Genomic DNA, 19,854 nt, shown 5'->3' with positions numbered 1-19,854 from the left:
CTCCAGCAGGAAACCAGGGCAGAGCAGGAACAATAGTAAGGTTTCTTCCGTCCTTCTTTGTTTTCTTTGGCCTCGTAGCTGCCATGGAGCCCAGATCCCGCTCCTCCAGGTCCTTGACTTTCCTCCGGCCCGCCCTCAGCCCCCTGACAGAAGAGCACCTGTTCCCCGCCCCCAGCTCTGTTGCACCGGCCTGCTCCACACACATCCCTCAGGAGGCTTTTAAAATTGCAGTCACGATGTGAGGAAACTTTAGTGCCAAGCACTAGTCTGAGTACTTCCCAAAGACGGGGCATGGTAGTGGTGGAGGCGTCCTTAGTGCAGCTCCACTCCTGGGATCTTGGGGTCCATCCTTGCCCCTCTTCCAAGCTCTCAAGGACCCTCCAGCCTCATTCTCCACATACCTACCCCGGGATTAGGGAAGAGGGAAGGACGGGAGCGGTGGGCGTGGGGGGAAGAAGGGGCGGCGGAGAGGGCGGACTGGGAAGGACTGGAAGAAAGTGTTACCCAGTTCACGGGTGGGAGAACTTGACTTTGGGGGAACTAAAAAAGACCACATGTAAGACATTCAGACGTGGAAAATGATGCAACGACTGGCAGAGACAAAGTCACAGGGAGGAAAGGAGATGAGGAAAGGTGAAACAGAGTAGACGCGAGGATGGTCAAGTGCGGGGCAGGCCGGCACGGCGCTCATTATCCCCAAACGCCCCGGCTCCAGTCCAGGAGGTCTGCCCCGCCCGAGTCAGGGAGAGGCCCGCACGGCCCTGCCCGGCCGTCCGCCCCCGCCACCGCCACCGCGGGCCCGCAGGGAGCTGGGTGGCGGCGGCGCTGTCCTCGGGGAAGCGCATCATTCCAGCCCGGCCGGGCATGAGGCCGGCTCAGGATGCCCAGGTCGCAGGAAGAAAAGGAGGAGCTGGACCCAGCGCCCGGAGAGAACAAAAGGGGAAGACCACGGCCAGGGATCAAGGCTCGGCGGAGGCACCGGTCCGGAGGGCCGCCGAACGCGGGAGCCCAGAGCCAGCCGTCTCCCCGGGAGCCCGGGACAGACAGCGCGGGGTGAGCGCGCGGGAGCCGCCCGCAGCGCGCCATGCGCGGGTCCCAGCCCGCCGGGCCGGTCTACAGCGCCGGCCGCGTCGCGGGGCCCCCGACGGCGTGCGGCCGCCCGGGCGGGGGTGCGCGCGGGCCCGGCGGCGGCTGCGAGCCCGCGGCCGCCCTGAAGGGCCCCCCCGGCGCGCCGCGCTGGCCCCCGGCCGCGGGAGCCGCCCACCGCGCCCCCGGGCCCGCCCCGCCGCCGGCCGCCCGCCTGCTATATAGCGCGCCCCCGCGGGCCCCGCGCCACGTCGCCAGCCACGCCGCGGGCTCCCGAGACCGCGCGGCGCCCGCCTGCCGGCCCCCCGCCCCCTGCGCCGCCGCCGCCCCGACGGGCGAGCCCTGCGGGGGCTGCCGCCTCAAGAGCATGAAGAAGGAGGTGTGCTCCGCCGCCTTCCTCAAGGCAGTGTTCGCCGAGTTCCTGGCCACCCTCATCTTCGTCTTCTTCGGCCTCGGCTCGGCCCTCAAGTGGCCGTCGGCGCTGCCCAGCGTCCTGCAGATCTCGCTGGCCTTCGGCCTGGCCATAGGTACCATGGCCCAGGCCCTGGGGCCCGTGAGCGGTGGCCACATGAACCCCGCCATCACGCTGGCCCTCCTAGTCGGTAACCAGATCTCCTTGCTCCGGGCGGTCTTCTACCTGGTGGCCCAGTTGGTGGGCGCCATTGCCGGAGCCGCAATCCTCTATGGGCTGGCACCGTCCAATGCCCGAGGCAATCTGGCTGTCAATGCGGTGAGTGCCCAGGGGGCTGGCTGTGGGGCAGGGACCCTGGGGTGGGCTCTGGACCCGGCCCCCAAGCCCCATCTCCAGAATGGGTGGCACAGAGTAGACGAGTCAGCTCACACCTTTGCCAAGAAGGTCATAGCATCCTAAGGCCAGGAAGATGGATGTCCATGGTGGTGTGTGCTCTCAGCTGACCCCTAGACTCCTCGGGTTCGTATCCACCTCCTCTGCCTGCCCACCCCCCTCGTGCTGCCCCATCCCAGCCTCTCTGCCAGTGCCTACTGCCTGCCTTTTCTTACCCCAGAACTTCTCTCTCTTCTCCTGTCTTACCTCCGAGCTCTTCTGTCCTCCTGGGCACCTCATCACTCCTGTGTGGTCCTCAGTGGAGTGATCTCATGGGACCATCTGAGAGAGATGGGTTGTGATCCTGGCTTTGGTGACCCCAACCTCTCTGGGTTTTGTTTTTCTCATTCTCATTACATGGAGTGGGACTCAGGGGGTTATGTTTAGAAGCCAGGCTTGTGAACTCCCTAATGGGGTGCCCGTACATAGGGTCTCTGATGAATATTGCCTTCTGCTCCTGGCACCTTCCCCGTTCCCCCATCCCTGCAACCCCAGTTTCAGCCCCCTTGCCCCATGCAAACTGGGTTCATTAATCAAACACAGAGGAGGATTTTCTCGGCCATTGTCAAACCATGAGTCAGCCCCACCGGAGAGACGGGTTTGAGGTTTGGAACTGGCAGCGGGTCAGGCACGGGCGGGAGGCGGGCTTGGGGGGTGCAGTAAGCAAACTGGGCAGCTGCCCACAGGAGGGAGGGTAAATGCCAGCTTGTGGGGGTTGGGCCCTGGGCAGACCGGTGACGGGCCAGTGTCCAGGAAGAGGTCCCCCAGCTTTGTCACTTTGGCCACAGCTTTGTGTTCCAAGCTTTGTGAGCACTGGCAAGCATATAGTTTCTTTGGCAAATGACCTCCCTGAAGTGACAGGGCTTGGCTTCCAGGCACTTGGGCTCTAGGAGTCCTTGGAGACCAAGAGCCCCATCCCTGCAGGTCCCTGGCCATAGAGTCAGAAGAAGGCAGGGCTCCTAACACACCATCCCCTTGCAGCTCAACAACAACACGACCGCGGGCCAGGCTGTGGTGGCGGAAATGATTCTGACCTTCCAGCTGGCACTCTGCGTCTTCTCTTCCACTGACTCCCGCCGCACCAGCCCTGTGGGCTCCCCAGCCCTGTCCATTGGCCTGTCCGTCACACTGGGCCACCTAGTCGGGGTGAGCAAAGGCGCCATTTGGCCCCTCAGGGCAAATAATGGGGCCCTGGAGCAGCACCTTCTGGATCAACGAGCCCCCCAGTGAAGACCTAGAGTGGAGCTGCTATACTCTGGCCCAGACTCAATCCCCTCAAACCTTCTCCAGTCTGAGAAAATACGGGAGTGAGGGGGAGTTGGGATGGGAGCAGGAAACCAAGCCCAAGCTCAGGACAGAGAGGAAAGGAGGGATCCAGAGGGAACTGTGGAGGGAAAGGGCACCAGGCTAGGAATCGGGAGACAGTTGGAGACCTGGCTGAGCCCCTGAACTGCTAGGGGACCCCCCAGGGTGGGTCCAGGCCTTGTGAGAGTGGACAGGCATGCTGCCCTCCTCACGGCCTCCTTCTCTCTGTCTAGATCTACTTTACAGGCTGCTCCATGAACCCGGCCCGATCTTTCGGTCCCGCAGTGATCATGAATCGGTTCAGCTCTGCACACTGGGTAAGTCTGGTCCCTCCCCTGTCTCCCTGGCAGTGAGCACCTAGAAACCCAGCCTTCGGAGAAGGCAATGGCAAGCCACTCCAGTACTCTTGCCTAGAAAATCCCATGGACGGAAGATCCTGGTAGGCTGCAGTCCATGGGGTCGCTACGAGTCAGACATGACTGAGCGACTTCACTTTCACTTTTCACTTTCACACATTGGAGAAGGAAATGGCAACCCACTCCAGTGTTCTTGCCTGGAGAATCCCAGGGACGGGGCAGCCTGGTGGGCTGCCGTCTATGGGGTCACACAGAGTCGGACACGACTGAAGTGACTTAGCAGCAGCAGCAGCTGACAGTTAACAGGACTTTCTGGATGATGGGGGCCCAGAGCTTGCGGGTGACTGGAGAGAGAAGGGGATGCAACCAGAACAAGGGCAGGGGTAGGTTTAAATGGCAGGGGACCCTGTTGGGGGGGCAGGGACTGTGCGTGTCTGTCCCTCTAGGGAAGGGGAAAGCATCTGTGCTCCAGTGTGGGTCTCTGAGGATTTGGTCTCTGAGGTTTGATCTTTCGGGGTGGTGGGGGACAGGGCGGTCCAAGTGTCTGTCCTCTCTGATATATTATTTATCTGTCCCTGTTGGGGACTGGGGAGCGCCTTCCTTCCTGTGGGTCTGTCCCTCTGGACAATCTGTCTGTCATCTCCTTTGAGAGCTCGTGGTCTCTCTCCAGAGTCTGTCTCTCTCCCTCTGTGGAAGGGAGAGGAGCCATGTTCATCTCTCTGATGTTCTCCATGTCTGTTCCCTCTGAAGGTTCATTTGTCTCTCTTTAGGGTGGGGTTGGTGGGCTTCCCAGGTGGCGCTAGTGGTAAAGAACCTGCCTGCCAATGCAGGAGACATAAGAGACTGCGGATTCGACCCCTGGGTTGGGAAGATCCCCTGGAGGAGGACACGGCAAACCACTCCAGTATTCTTGCCTGCAGAATCACATGGACAGAGAAGCCTGGAGGGCTACAGTCCATACGGTCGCAAAGAGTCAAGCGCGACCTGCAGCAGTGGCACAGTGGGGTTGGCGGGGGCCCTGTCCCTCTGGGGATGTCCATCTCCTTTCAGGACCTGGGTGTCAGGGTCCTTTGTCACTGGGGAGTGGGGTGTCAGTCAATCTGTCCCTGAAAAAGGGTGAATTCTTTCCTTCCGGAGGTGTGGGAGTGTCTACGTCTGTCTCCTCTGAGAGGCCCCTGGGTCTGTCCTCTGGAGGGGAGATCTCGCCTCCGAGGCCTGGGCTCAGCCCTGCCGCTGCCCTGTCTCTGCCAGGTGTTCTGGGTGGGGCCCGTCGTGGGGGCTGCCACAGCTGCCATCATCTACTTCTACCTGCTCTTCCCCCACTCCCTGAGCCTGAGCGATCGTGCGGCCATCCTCAAGGGCACGTATGAGCCCGACGAGGACTGGGAGGAGAGCCGAGAGGAGCGGAAGAAGACCATGGAGCTGACTGCCCACTGACCAGCATCACACAGGGGTCAGCCTCTCAGCCCCTGAACCGCAGGGGAGAAGAAGAAAAGTCCATGACAGCAGGGCCTCCTCCGCCCGCAGCTGGGTCCTCTGGGCTGGGAAAGAGGTGCTGCTCCCCAGGCTGTGCAGTAAAGAGCTGGAAGCAAGAACACAGGATGGGACTCTTGGCGAGGGGGCCAGGGGCTGGGGGCTGATGGGGAAGAGACAGGGAGATCAGACCTCGGGGTGGTGAGCGCCGTGCAGGCTGCCCTGGGGCCAGGCCGGGAAGGGGTGGCTTGGCAGTCTGCATCCTTTCCTCCTCCCCAGCCCCTCTTCAAGAGCCAGGAGGACCCCAGCCCCTGGGACGACAGGGGTTGACCCACCCCAGAGCTTCTTAGGTTCGTTACATGCCACCCTATTTATTTCTGCTCGAGGATGCAGGGGTAGGGTGCTCGTGTTTAAGGTGGGGGCTTCCTAATAAACCACTGACATTCATGTTTGGCCTGTCTCACTCCAGAAGCCTCTCTCAGAATACTGTAGTTCCTCACCTTTCCTCCGCATCATCCCACACCCCCTCCACATTCTCCAAAATCCTCTGCTGAAAGACAGGGAAACTGAGGCCAGGGGAGGCTTAGAGAGTCAGAGAGGCGGGGTTGAGAGGGCAGAGAGACCAAATGTAGGAACAGAGCTGGAGGTCAGGAGGGGGCAGTGGGAACAGAGAAGGTCCTCACAAGTGACCTGCCTGCTCACCCCTCCCTCCTCAGCTATGTCAAGCCCTTGCCACTTGAGGAGGGTCTGGCAACAGAGTCAGGGTGTGCTTAGCAGGGTGGAGGAGAAGTGAACCGGCTGGCAGCCCCTTGAGATGCCAAGGGGGTGACCAGCCAGGTCTGTCATCGGGCCAGGAGACACAGTCCCGGACTCCCCTCTCGGCCCCTTGAGGTTCCAGAAAGGTGCCACATTGGGAGCCTGTGTTCAGAGGGAGAAGCCCCCTGCCCCCACCCCTATCGGAAGCCATACCCAACCCGCCTCTTTTCTAGGTCTACCTCCATTAGCCAGGGTTCCCACCGTCTTCCCTTTGGCCTGTAGCTCTGCCCTTACTGCTCTTGTCCCCTTGCCACTGACACTCCTTAGGACACCTCCTTAAACTCACCAAGCCTCTGCCTCTTAAACTATAAAATGAGAATAAAAAAGTGCTTCGCTCATAGGATTGTTGTGGGGTCAGATGAAGGGAGGGAGGGAGATTCCTAGGACTGGGCTGCTCTCTGTGGGGAGAGGGGCAGATAAAGCTCAGGACACAGCTCTGCATCAGAGCTAGAGTCCGGCTTTGAGTTCAGGTCTAGTTGTGCAACTCTAAATGACACAAGCTGTCCAAGTTTTAATTACTTCGTCTGTAAAATGGGGATATTTGTACCCATTTCGTGGATTGTTGTGAAGATAAAATGAGACAATGGATGGAAAGGAAACACTTGTGCAGACATCTCAGATCAAGGGCTCGATTTGCTTATATGCAAAGAAACCAGCATGTCCACAGCTGGGCCCCCAGCCACATCCCAGTTCTGGAGAGCCTCTGCTTTCCTGAGAGTGTTTAACCCAAGCTCCCGCTTCTCCCTGGTGTGGGAACCTTTCCTTGTGGTTCAGTTTTGCTGCAGAAGAGAAGGGGCCAGGAAGGTCAGGAGATGGACTGAAAAGGGATGGGAGAAGCTATTGACAGTGGCTGACAAGGGTCAGTCCCAGGGGGTGGCGGTGGGGCAGATGCTCCAGCCCTCCTCCAAACTTGGGTGGTGGATGTGTGAGTGCTCAGTTGCTTGTTGTCTGACTCTTAGCAACCCCATGCACTGTAGCCCGACAGACTCCTCTGTTCATGGGATTCTCCAGGCAAAAATACGGGAATGGGTTGCCACGCCCTCCTCCAGGGGATCGTCCCCACCCAGGGGTGATTGAACCTGCATCTTCTGCATTGCAGGCAGATTCTTTACTGCTGAGCCACTGGAGAAGCCCAGACGGGTCTGAAGTGAAGTGAAGTCGCTCAGTCGGGTCCGACTCTCTGCGACCCCATGGACTGTAGCCTTCCAGGCTGCTCCGTCCATGGGATTTTCCATGCAAGATTACTGGAGTGGGTTGTCATTTCCTTCTCCAGGGAATCTTCCCAACCCAGGGATCAAACCTGGGTCTCCCGCATTGTAGGCAGATGCTTTTACCGTCTGAGCCACCAGGGAAGTCTTGGGTCTAATATCTGTAAAAGGGAGATGCAGCCAGCCCTGCCCTGTCCTGCCTCCCTGGCATCTTTATAGTTAACATCAAATGGTAGTGTGTGTGAAGCCCCAGCGAAGGAGCACACCCGCCCCCGACAGCTGCCACCACCCCTGCTTCTACCCAAGAGCCGGGCGCAAGTGCCAGCTCTGACCAGCAGGGGGCGACCTCGTCCACCGAATCCACCGCTGCTGAGCTGCTGCTTCTCCCAAGTCCCGGGTCTGGGCTCCAGTCAGATGGAGCGCCGGCGAGAGGGCACCTGGAGTCTTTCAGGTCTGGGTCCTCTGGACCAGACCAGCCCACCCCACCCCTGTCGGAGAGTGGTCCAGAAGAGAGGGCATTCCTTCCCCACTCACCCCTTCCTCTTTGCCCAGGGGCGGCCGGTTTCACCAGGTAGGAAGGTGGACACGGTGATAGGATGGTGAGATGCAGGAGGATCAGGGATCGAGGCAGAGAATAGACAGTGTCGGCTGTCTAGATGAATGGACAGGAGGAGGGGTGACTGGGAGGGTCGGCTCTTTCAACCCAATCTGTAGATCAGTACATCAGACCTCACCCTTCCACACGGCTCGGGTGAGGTACAGTCGTGACTGGGAGCCTGGCCTCTCCATCCAGCCCAGCAACTTGGTTCCTTTCTCGGACGGACCCCAAGGGAAGCAGGACGCGGTGAATGCTGGGTCGATGAGGTTCAGACCCTCAGGGATGGGCGGGGCACCCCGTCCGCGGGAGGCTCGCCCAGGGCTCGAAGCGGACTAGGTGCCCCGCGCCCGGCTGTTTGGCCAGCAGAGGGCGCTGCGCCCCCTCCTGTCGGCTCCTCTCCGAGCAGCTCGAGTCCAAGGCTGGCAGAGACCTGCGCACACACGAGCCAGCACGCGCTAGCCCCGCTCAACGCGGATCTCCGGTTGTACCCAGCGGGCTGCGTCTTCTCCGCATAGACTTCAAGCTCCGCATGTGTGCGGAGCCACATCGCCGGTCTCCCATTCCTTCTCACAGGACCGCTGGGGATCAGACCTTGGTACCTCTGAGGGGTACACGTGTGTGTCATATCCAAGCACACACATGCTGTCACCCGTTCTGACCCTCTGCTCCACCTGAAGACAGAACCCAGACGAGCCTTGCTTCTCCGTAGGCTGCTTCCTCCCTTTCCCCTCCCTCTGTGCCCAGGGATGGCCAGTTTCCCCAGGCGGACATGGTGGCATGATGGGGAGGTGGAGAACTAGGGGTCAAGGCAGAGAACAGGCAGAGGGCTGACTGTCTAGATGGATGGACAGGAGGAGGGGTTGCTGGGAGGGTCGGCTCTCTCAGCCACCCTCTGAGCCTCCGCTTCCTTTCCAGTTTTAGTGCAGTGGCTGAGGGGATACAAGGGAGATGACCTTGAATCCTTCCCTTTCTGTCATGTTTATTGTTCCTCCTCATCATCTCCCCATTATCCCTCCTCCTTCCTCTCCTTCTTGCTCCCCCATCCCTTCCCAGCCCTGAGATAGGACCTCAGTCAGCACTCACACTGCCCCAAGTGGACTTGCACACACACACACACACACACATCTGCTCGTACATGGAGATGCCCACCCTGGTGGTCTAGGGCGCCCAGAGACAGGCCTCTGAAAGAGTGAGAGCACACAGCTACCTGACAGGCCGCTGTAGACAGCCAGGTATGGGGCTTGACAAAAACTCTTGGAGTATGAGTGATCTCAAAAGCATGCTACTAGGGCCCAGGAAGGATAGGTCCAGGGACATGCTGGCTAGAGCAAGTTCTGACCGATGTCCCCCTGTCCTGGACAGGTGAAGGGCCAAGTTCCAGGCCAGGCAAGGTCCCAGGAGACTCTTCTCCAGGTCAGCTGGAGACCAGGGCCACCACCACAGAAGGCTCTCAACCCCGGGGCCCAGGGCAGGGGCCTCAGGTGCTGCTTGTCCTGGACCATTTCTAACCCAGCACGGTCTTCACAGCTCTCACTGGAGTGGGAAGGGAGGTGACAATCCTAATAATCACCATTTTCTGACTTTCTCCAAGGCATCAGTACATTCACTCCTAACAACATATTAGGGAGGTGGGAAATAACGTCTCCACTTATTTTTGGCCTGGAGGCGCAGCTTGCAGGATCTTAGTTCCCCAACCGGAGACTGAAACCTGGCCACCGGCAGTGAGAACTCAGAGTGCTGACCACTGAACCACCAGGGAATTCCCATCATCTCCACTTTAAAAGTGGGGAAACTGAGATGACAGGAGTTAAACGCTGGTCAGGGGTGCAGAACACATGGCAGTATTCAAATGCTTTCTCTTTCTTATCAAAGGTTCTCAGCAGACAGGCGCTACTGCTGGTTGGTGCCTGTGTACAGGTGCAGAAATTGAGGCCAGGTAACACTCAGGGACTGGGAAGTGTCTGTCCTCAGGCCCTCTATGACCCTGTCTGAGGGGAGCAAAGGAGGGAGATGCCCTTGAAATTCGCTGGGACAGCCCCTAGGCAGGGAACTTCCCCCACCCTTCCATGCCAGGGAGTAATGTCACTCACACTGTCCCCACAGCCATATTCCTTCAGTCTTGAGCATTTCTTGAAAGATTCCTTCATGCCACGCAAGCCTGGGAGGCTGCACTGGAACAGTGGCAGCACCAAGGAGGTCAAAGCCAGAAGTAGCCACTAGTTCTTCCCAAGCCCACCTTCTCTATGAAGTTTGCCCTGACTCTGCTGGAGGGGGGAAGTTAGGGCAGGCTTCACAGAGGAATTGAACTTGAGCAAAGTCTTGAAAGAAAACCAAAGAAGAAAGGCATTCCAAACCCAGAGTCTCCACTACTCGGCGATTACCCAGGCACGTTTCAAAGAGCCAGCCAGGAAGAGGGAGAATTGAAAATCACAGATGAGGCTGGGAATGGCCAAGAGAGGTCCCCAGTCACTCAAAGGGAGCCAGGAACCCAAGGAGGGGCCCCGACTCAAACCCAGGAGAAGGGCTGCCTCTTCTTCAGGACCAGAGGGAAGCTGGCAAGGGCACAGGGGGCTGCAGGTGAGCTTGCAGGGGCAGGGGCAGGGGACGGCGGAGGATATACGAAGTCTTGCCAGCTGGTTTCACTTTCTAGGTAGGACAAGAGGCAAATCAATCTGCTGGAAGAAAGCCAGAGCAAGGTAGGGTACTCGAAGAGAGTAGGGAAGATTTGAAGTAGGGCTTAGAAGAATAGGGAGAGAGCTGCCTGGGGACAGTGTGGTGTACGGATTACTGAGACCCCTACTGAGGCCAGAGACCATGGGCTTGTCAAGGCATCAGTCTGCACGGCTGGGCGAGTCTCTCCAGCAGTGCTCAGCAGCGCTGACGGGAGCAGAAGAGAGTGGAGGAGAATGTGCATGGAGGGGAACGGTGCGGGGCAGGGAGGGCAGGGCGCAGAGAATGAGGGCTGGGACAGAGGACACTGCAGGGTGAGATGCCAGGGGACCTGGCTGGACAGGGCAGAGTCAAGTCAGGAGGGTGGGATGAACAGAAAGGGGAGGGGGCAGGGATTGAGGGAGAGTGGATGGACAAAGCCTGTGGTCAGAGTTAGGATACTTCACTTGAAGATTTCAGAAGGCCTGTCCCAGGTAAGGACAGGTATAAGGCGGCTGTAAGGCGAGCTGGCTGAAATGAAGCAGACATGAAAGCCTCCAGGAGGTCAGGAAACTTATTCACTCATGCATTCATTCAGCAAATATTTACTTAGCACCTACTGCAGAACTGAGCCAATCCCTATGCAAGAGGTTACATGTAGGGATGAACAAAAGCTGGTTCATGCCCCACAAGGGGCTCACCGCCCCACTGGGGCGATACATTAACACCATGACAACACCCCATGGTGACTAGTGTAAAAGGCCAGGTGTAGTGAGGAGTCCTCACCCAGGAAAGGGGCAGGTGATGTCAAGCTGAGCCTTAGGAATAGATTGTTGCTGTTCAGTCGCCTAGTCGTATCTGACTCTTTGTGACCTCATGGACTGCAGCACACCAGGCCTCCCTGTCCCTCACCACCTCCCAGAGTTTCCCCAGTTTCACGTTCATTGCTTTGATGATGCCGTCCAGCCATCTCACCCCTGACGCCCTCTTCTCCTTCTGCCCTCAATCTTTCCCCAGCATCACGAACTTTTCCAATGAGTCGTCTGTTTTCATCAGGAAATTAGGGCTCCTCCAAACAAAGGACGTGGGGTGGGCTTTCCAAGGAGAGGAGAGAGTATCCCCCAAGAGGAGACCAGCATAAAGTATTCTAGAACCACTGGCCATTTGGTGAGGCCAGAGGGTAAAGGACAAGGCTGGAAGTGGGGAGAGGTGAGGCAGGAGAAGCAGGGTCCCAGAGGACCGTGGAGGCCAGGCACGGAGCTCACAGAGGCGACCAGAGGCTTTGAAGGCATTTTAGCGAGGAGCAGCAGGATCAGATTTGCATTTTAGAAAGATCACTCAGGCTGCAGTGTGGATAATTGATTGGAGCAGAGCAAGGCAGACGACAGAGAGAATGGCTGAAGGCTGCAGGGCAGCAGGGGTGGCAAGGAGAGGGCAGTGTCAGGAAATGCTTGGGATTCGGCATCAGTAGGACTTGGTGCCTTGGCTGGACGGGGGCGGGAGGGCGAGGTCAAGGATGCCTCGCAGGTGCCACCAACTGAGCTGGGGACAACAGAAGGAGTGCATTCAGGGGGCCCGGGGAGAAATGAGGATCTCATCGAGAGACATATCACATCTGGGGAGCCTGCAGACACCAGGGGACACCTGCTGGGCAGGGACACACGGCTCCGGGTGCAGCCCGGGCACTCTGCTGTGGGTAAGAGGTGACAAGTGTATTATTTTAGCAGCTCGGCAGGTTCTTCCTAGGGACAAAACACTTCTGTTTGAGAAAATACCTTGGTATATGGCTGGGGGTTAAAGGGAAGAGCCTAGGTGTGGGTAAACTAAGGCCCAGCACTGTCACAGAAAGGTAAGCTGCCCTGTGAAGACGCAGAAGAGGGTGAAGAGTCAGTGGAAATGCCAGACTGGTGGGCAGCAGAGGTGCCCACTGCCACAGGGGTCGCCAGTTAGCTGTGGAACCCCCCCACCTGCCCATCTGCGCCCCTGCAGGCCCACACCCTCAGCAAGCTGACCCCACTCACAGCAGCTCTCAGAAGACGGTGTTCGAGGTGGAAATGGAGCTTCCTTCACATCTGGGTTTAGGGGGTGCAGAATAGTGTGAGCCCATTTGGAGGGCAAGTCTGCAGGCAATGGGGGCCAGGAGACTGGGAGCCTGGGGGCGGAGGGGGCACGGGGCCCTCTGACATAGGCCTTGGACTTGGGGATCTGAGTGATCTCATTCTCTCTAAGCTGAAGTCGCGGATGGGAGCATCCTAGAGTCACCTGCGGCCCCCAGACTGGGTGTCGGCCAGCAGCAGAGTTAGGCCTGTCCAGCTGGGAAAGCTCCTGGGACGTTCCAGGTCAGTGCTCAAGGACAGCCCCCCTTCTTTGGCTGTCATGTGAGTTTAGGGTGGGGCGAGCGCATGGCCACCCCGACACCTCCCACCCCACCCCCTGGACACACATAACCCTGTCAACCTGCCCCCTGCCAGTCTGACCAGCATGGTCCTTGAAGCAGTAGCACCGTGAAGGAGCTGCAGTCTGGGGCCGGAGCAGCCCAAAGACAGGAGATCAGAAGAGGCAGAGATCAGAAGAGGAACACAGACCTGGGAGCAAAGGCACCAAGGCCTGGGCGCAGTGGAGTCAGGCCGGCGCAGCTTGGCCAAGATGCTGGTGTGCCGGCTCTGGATGACGATCAGCAAGGCTCTGTTTGCCGAGTTCCTGGCCACGGGGCTGTACGTGTTCTTTGGCGTGGGCTCGGCTCTGAGATGGCCCCTGGTGCTTCCCTCTGTGCTGCAGATTGCCATCACCTTCAACCTGGCCACGGCCGTGATCGTGCAGGTCACCTGGAAGGCCAGCGGTGCCCACGTCAACCCTGCCGTGACGCTGGCCTTCCTCGTGGGCTCCCAGATCTCCCTGCCCCGGGCTGTGGCCTATGTGGCTGCCCAGCTGGCAGGGGCCACGGCGGGAGCTGCTCTGCTTTACGGGGTCACGCCTGGGGACATCCGAGAAAACTTTGGGGTCAATATGGTAGGTGCAGGGAGGGGGAGAGACAGGTCCATACAGGTGGTAAGTGGGGAGGGCCAGGCCAGGCTGGGGCAGAGCGGATACAGCAGAGCACGTGCTCCCCACTGCTCTGGGGACATGGGGCCCTGGGGAAAGACCATGGCCTTAGAGCATGCAGAGCAGGAAGGGGACTGTGGGGTGAGGAGCAGTGGGGACACGGGGACAGGAAGAAGCCACACTAAGCGCCAGGAGTGGAAGGAGGACCAGGCACTTCAGGGTTGGAGTGGGAGAGGTGGGGCTGCGGGGGCAGCAGGGGGCCCTGCAGCAACTTCCCTCCCAGTCCACACCCCCCCGACCCGTTTCCTCCCATTCCTCTGTCCCTAGCACTCCGCGGCCTGCCTCACCTCCCCAGATTTGTCACCCGTGTTCCACCTACGTCCCCGAGCCCCCACCTTCAGCTCCTAGGCACTGCCCCTCCCAGGCAGCCCACGGGCAAGCATCGTGCAGCACGGCTGCTCCAGCCTGCCCTCCCCCACCAGCCCTGCGCCCCCGCCTCCCCCTGGACCATGGCCCCGACCACCCTAGGGAGTGGGTGGGGTGCTGCTCACTCCCGCAGAAAGCAAGTGTCCGTGTGGGCTCACTTCAGGGCTTGCCTGAACCCCAGAGCACCGCTCTCCCCAGCCCATTAGCTCCTTAAGTCCGGGGCTGGCGGTGGCGAGGTGTCGCACCCCTTACCCGTGAGGAAGAGGGCCCGGGGATCAGCATCCCCGGGCGGAGGCCGCGGCCTGCAGCGGAAGCCCCTCCTCGCACAGGTCCGGAGCAGCGCCTCGACCGGCCAGGCGGTGGCGGTGGAACTCATCTTGACCCTCCAGCTGGTGCTCTGTGTTTTCGCCTCCACCGACAGCCGTCAGACTACGGGCTCCCCTGCAGCCACAATTGGAGCCTCGGTGGCAGTGGGCCACCTCATCGGGGTAAGGGGCACAGGGGACACCTGCCTGTGTACCCACTGGCCCCTCCCTGGGCAGGTGGCAGGGGCCCTGGGGGCCGGGAAGTGTCCCTCCCCAAACTTCTCACGCCTTGGAGCCAAGGCTATGCCCCATTCCAGGTCCAGGGCAGGGCGACCCAGAGCCCCGGGCTGGGGCTGGGGCTTGAGCAGGGGTGAAGGGGACTGTCCCCTCCCAGGCCTGCCTTCAGGCTGCTCACGCCCTGCCCTGCACTCACTCCCCAGTTCTATTTCACCGGTTGCTCCATGAACCCAGCCCGCTCCTTTGGTTCCGCCGTCGTCATGGGGAAGTTTGAAGTCCACTGGGTGAGACCCTCTGCCGGCAGCCAGGGGAGGGGAGAGGCCTCAGTGCCCATAGGGACCTTCACCAGCAGGGTGGCCCCAGACACTGGGGGAGACAAGTCTCCTGCCACGGACCATCTTCACTCCCAGTGGAGGTTTCCCTAAGCTCAGAAGACCAGGGCCAGCATCCTCTCTGGCCCGCCTCAAGAAGTCGGGGGCACCCAGTAGACTGGCGAGAAGTGGGCCAGGGCCGGCGCTGCAGCCTTGGCCTGGGCCTCAAGTCCTGGCTGCTTCCTTATTCACTTCCTCCAGCTGGACCAGTTTCCAAACTTGGATAGAGAAAAAGACAAACAGAAATAGACACACAAACACACCAGCAGGGACAGGAAGAGCACTAGCCAGGGTTCTGGGCTGGCACGGGGGAGGGGAGAGGAGGGAGGCAGGGGTGCTGGGGGCCTGACCCGGCCCCGGGGAAGCTAGGTCCCTTCACCTGCAGAGACTCAGGGTCGGGGTTTCTGGCGGGGGTGGGGAGTAGACAAGACTTGTGCTTCTCGAATTTGCCACCTTGTAGAAAGCTCCAGGGCTGCCGGGAGACCAAGTCAACACTGGAAAGCAGGCGGAGTCCCAGAGCCGCCCTGTGGTCTTGACGGCTCACGAACAGGGCATCTGCTTCTGCCTCCTCAGATCTTCTGGGTGGGACCCTTGACAGGAGCTGTCCTGGCTTCACTGATCTACAACTTCATCCTGTTCCCTGACACCAAGACCCTTGCCCAGCGACTGGCCATACTCACGGGCAGTGCAGAAATGGAGAAAATGGAAGGGGAGGAACCCCAGAGAAAAGAAACCCAGCCCAACTCAGAGGACCCCGAGATGGAGTGTGTGTCAGGTGGCACAGAGCTTGGCCTCTGCCCTCAAGCTTCTGAAAAGAGCCCTGAAAGTGGACAGCATGCTTTGTAGAACCAGACTTCAGGTTTTCCTGGGGACATGGGGGGCTTGCGAGGTGGGGTGGGAAGGCTTGGCCTCTTGACCTAACAGGGTGGGCGGGGTATCCCCAGCATTACATTTCTAGAAGGAACCTGGGAAGCAAATCTGCTCAGTTTCCTCCTCTTCTGTCACTTTTAATGGGGCCGAGCAGAGGGAGGCAGGGGAATTCATCACCACTCTCCCTGTCTCTCATCTGTCTGGACCCCAGGGCAGGACCCTGGGCTTCCAGGTCCGCATGTCTTGGAGAAAAAGGAATCTGAGCCCAGGACAGGCTCTCTGCTCAGAGGCTGTGGGGACCGCCGGGAACCCTAACTTCTCACCCCACTGTTGGAAGGAGGATCCAGACTTCCCAGAAGAATCAGGTCCTAGGCCAGCCTCTGAGCTCCAAGGAGGGATGTCTCTGCCATTGGATGTGGATGGGGGATGTGGCTCCCCCTTAGACTGGGGGCTTCCTGGGGCCAGATTGTCCCCTCCCAATAGATCTTCATTCCTCACCCCTCCAAATGAGGAATCAGCAGAGAGTCCCTCCCTTGGGAAGAGCTGGCACAGAGGAAACTTTTCTCCAGCTAGTGGAGGGGCAGGATACAGGCAAGGGAGGTTCAGCCCAGATGGGCCTTTCTCCCCAGGTGTTCACCTGCCTCCCACTCCAGCCCCATCCACAGAAACAATCCTGACGGGGAAAGGACCTGTTGCAGCACTCAGTCCGTGACCTGGGCCTGAAGAAGCCATCTCCAGACTCATTCTCAGCTCTGCCAGGATCCCCCATAAACAGTTGAATATGCCCCAAGGATGGTGGGAAGTCAGGAATGACCCAGGAAACCAAGATTTGCAATTCAGTGCCTCTGAAGGACTACCGAGGTCTTACCTAGTTTGTTAATATTTACAAGCTGCTATAAATCTACTCTGCCTATGACCTGGGATCCTGTCTGGATCTCAGCTTCCTCAGCTGTAAAATGGGCTGTAAAATCTCCCCCCGAGATTGTTAAACAAGAGATTGGAAAATGTTTTGGAAGTTAAAATGATAGAATAGAAAAACAAATCCAATAAATGATGATTATTGTTGCTGTTACTGTAATTATTGGGTTTGAATACAATTGCTGTTGTATAATGGGAGGAAGGAGGAAAAAGGGAGAAGGAGATGATTGAGAGGGAGGGAAAAGTGAGTAGGCTTTTCTCATTTCATCTGTTCTCCTTACCCAGGGCCCTGCCTTCTTCTCTCCTGGACCTACTGACCCGGGAGCTTTGTGAGTGTGTGTTTGGGGGGTGATGGGGGAACAGGAGTCAGGCTGGGGAGGGACCCTGGAATGAAGAGTCAAGCCAGTAAAAGTCAATTTTTCTCATCTCTATGGTGCCCATCGCCATGGTACCCTGCACTACAGCAGTCAAAAGCATGAAAAACAGGTCCTTTACCATGATGTCTCTAAAGGGGCTAGAGATAGGGGAGGGGCTGCCAGTCTCCCAAGTACGGAGCGACAGGGCCCGTTCTGTGACAGTGCAGTGGCTGAGTCCTAAGAGCTCGTGGCTACAGCAGCCGTGTTCTGTAATATGGTCCGTGCAGAGAACCACTCACATCTCTCCAAGCTGGGACCCACTCATTCATCTTCGCAATCTCTCAGAGCCCAGGGCCTCCTGTGCCCTTTTTTGAGCAGGGACAGCTGGGCGTGCACGTGTGTGTGTGTGCGCGCACGCGCGCACATGCGTGTGATTGACTTGCTAAAGGTCACCCAGCTCAGTACCACAGACCCCCCAAGGTCTCCCCAGTCCCCAGCTTAGAATTTTCCAAACTAGAGCTCCAGGGGGGCTTATACAAGCAGCGGCCAGAGAAAGGAAGGAAGCAGGAACTAGAAGGTTGAAGAGGACAGGGGGGTGGAGCTCCTGCAGCAAGCTCTTAAGCTCCTAGACAAATTATCTCTGCATCCCTGAGAGTCAAGCACGCAGTGGGTGCTCAATAAAAGTTTGATGAATGAATGACAGGCTAGGCGGCTGGGGAGGGAGGGGAGGTGGTAATTGATCAAGAGGAGAACTCGGGAGTCACTGCTCCAAATAAGCCAAGAAGACAGCAGCTGAGAAGCCTACGCTGGAAGGCTAGGGGAGCTGGGGAGAGGGTGCACAGCCACTCGAGCTCCTGCCCCTACCCTAGAGCAGACCATGGAACCTCTGAACAAGGAACTTCCCGGCCAAGAGCATAAGGGTGATTGCCTGAAGAGAAAGCTGGGGGCTATTTTCCCAAATAGTTCTTTAAAGCTGTGCTCTGTCAGAACAGACTAGAGCAAGAGACAAGCTTCATGAGAAGTGAGGAATTAGGTTAGAATCTGAAGAGCATCCAAAGTTAGACACAGGAATGAGTAACCAAAGGTTAGCTTCTCCTTCTCTGGAGCCCTTTAATAGGACAGCCGGCCATCTGCTCGGATGTGGGAAGGGCTGGCCTTTGGGGAGCCAAATTACGGTGGCTCCAGCCAGGGTCTTCGCTTCACAGGCACAACGGGAGCCTGGGTGGAGGGGGCTGGGGGCTTGGGGAGGACAGGGACCCAACCAGGCAGACCCTTGGTGTGCACTCCCTTCCTCCCTTTTGTCAGGGGAAGTTTTTAATTAATGGTGTGTAATCTGATCTGGCCCTTCTCCCTGCTGAGTGCTGCCTTCAATCAGCGGAGCCATCTGCAATTGCAATTCATAATTCTCCCGAAAGGGAGGGGGGCCTGGGACGGGTGCCTTGGTGATTAATACAATTAGCCTTTTATGTTGATGATTGTCTTAGCAGGAGCAGATGATGCGAGCGCAGAGCCTAGGCTGCTGCATCCCCATTGGCTGGCAGACAGCCCCTCTCCATTCCCCACCCCCACTGCCTCCTCCGGGTGTAAAGAGGACACGGGTCTAATCTGGGACCATGCTGCACAGTGGGGGGGCTCCACCAAGGCAGCTCCTGGGACTGAGAGGAGAAGAGCAAGCCAACTATCCAGAGACGTTCACTTTCCAAAGAAAATCACTTGGACCTAAAGGATTCTGTGCATGAAGGGTTTTTTTGTTTTTCTTAAATAGTAAAGACCATATAAAGATAGAACAAGGGTTGAAAGTTTAAACGCGGGCTCAGCTGCATGGACTCTGGCAAGTTACTTCAGGATCCTGAGCCTTAGTTTCCTCATTTGTAAAACAGGGTCTGTTCGTTAAGGGGCCTGACACACAGATGTCATTCAGTGGTGGTTTTCAGCATCAGCGAGGTAGACCGCCATGCCCTCTGCCGAAAAGTTCAGCTGTTTCTCCTGCAGTTTTTATCATGGCCAGGCTATTACTAAAGAAGGGATCACTTGCTCCCCATACACAGCTGAGCTTGAGAGGTAATATGTGTGTGTGTGTGTGTGTGGAGAGAGAGACAGTGCATGTCGGGGAGCAATGGGGAGGCAGTGAGGAGAATCCCAGAAGAAGGAGGAGTCCAAACTCAAACCTAAGAAAGAGAAGTAAGGCCCTCTTCAGAACACAGTGGTGACGCATTTGGATGGATTGTGGTTTGGGGGAGATTCAATGAAGCAAAGGACGTTGGGTGGATATAAAGCGGTGAAAAGAGCAGGGCTTTGAGCGCCTGGAATCTCATACGAAAGTAAACAAAAGGGGAGCAGCCAACAGAGCTGAAGGTTTAAGAGGCAACATTGATCAAAATCTGTGATCTTTCATCTATAATGAGGTCAAGTGATCTGGAACAAGCTAACTGGGGTTTTGATGGGAGACTCTGCTGGGTCAGGAGAGGTGATCAGCTCAGCCCCTTTGGGCTCACAGTGCAGTTCTCCAGGACCTGGAACAAGGAGAAGACAGCTCCTAGCAAGAGAGGTGTTAAGATAGCCAATGCCAGGCCTCTGGAATGTCAGGGGGAGGACAGGGAGGGACAGGAAGAGGGGAGAGGTTAGGGCTAATCAAGAGGAAGCTTCCGGCCAAGAGGCCACCACTCGGGCAGCTGGGGCAGGGGGTCTGCACAGCCAGGCTCTGTAATCACTTCTCAGGGGGGAGCAGTTACACTGAGGAGCAGTCACATATTTAGCAAAAGCTGCAGAGGGGAGGCATGGTTAGTGAAGGGGGGTTATGAGACTGGGGAGCCCAAAGGCACTAATTAATAGGCTGCAGTTAAAGGGCAGAAAAGCAAGGAATGGAAATTTTTCAGAGCTCTGATTAAGTCAGATAAAGAGTCAGTTTCTGCTTGAGCTGGGGCTGGAAGACGCCAGAGACAGACCAGCAAGTCCCCTGCACCCCCGCGGACAAATGGAACAAGGCTCAGGCGG

The 19,854-nt window shown here is 58.0% G+C and overlaps 2 protein-coding genes across 2 annotated transcripts; both read left to right on the top strand.

Annotated features, from left to right (window-relative positions):
* The first annotated feature begins 666 nt into the window (after nt 1-666).
* AQP5 (aquaporin 5) lies at nt 667-5,511 on the top strand. The gene is made up of 4 exons (XM_055396273.2): nt 667-1,816; nt 2,912-3,076; nt 3,469-3,552; nt 4,843-5,511. Exons 1-4 carry the CDS (start codon nt 1,085-1,087, stop codon nt 5,026-5,028), a joined length of 1,167 nt encoding a protein of 388 aa, XP_055252248.2. The 5' UTR covers nt 667-1,084; the 3' UTR covers nt 5,029-5,511.
* Nucleotides 5,512-9,831: 4,320 nt separating this feature from the next.
* On the top strand, nt 9,832-15,629 carry AQP6 (aquaporin 6). The gene is made up of 6 exons (XM_055394770.2): nt 9,832-9,895; nt 12,325-12,430; nt 12,849-13,344; nt 14,133-14,291; nt 14,549-14,629; nt 15,290-15,629. The coding sequence occupies exons 1-6, from the start codon at nt 9,832-9,834 to the stop codon at nt 15,560-15,562; spliced, it is 1,179 nt and encodes a 392-aa protein (XP_055250745.2). The 3' UTR covers nt 15,563-15,629.
* Nucleotides 15,630-19,854: the final 4,225 nt, after the last annotated feature.

The sequence above is a fragment of the Moschus berezovskii genome, chromosome 6 (assembly GCF_049115385.1).
Source record: "Moschus berezovskii isolate FMDL1 chromosome 6, NW_MosBer_1.0, whole genome shotgun sequence".
Classification (NCBI taxonomy): domain Eukaryota; kingdom Metazoa; phylum Chordata; class Mammalia; order Artiodactyla; family Moschidae; genus Moschus; species Moschus berezovskii.
This window is presented reverse-complemented; position numbering and strand designations above follow the sequence as displayed.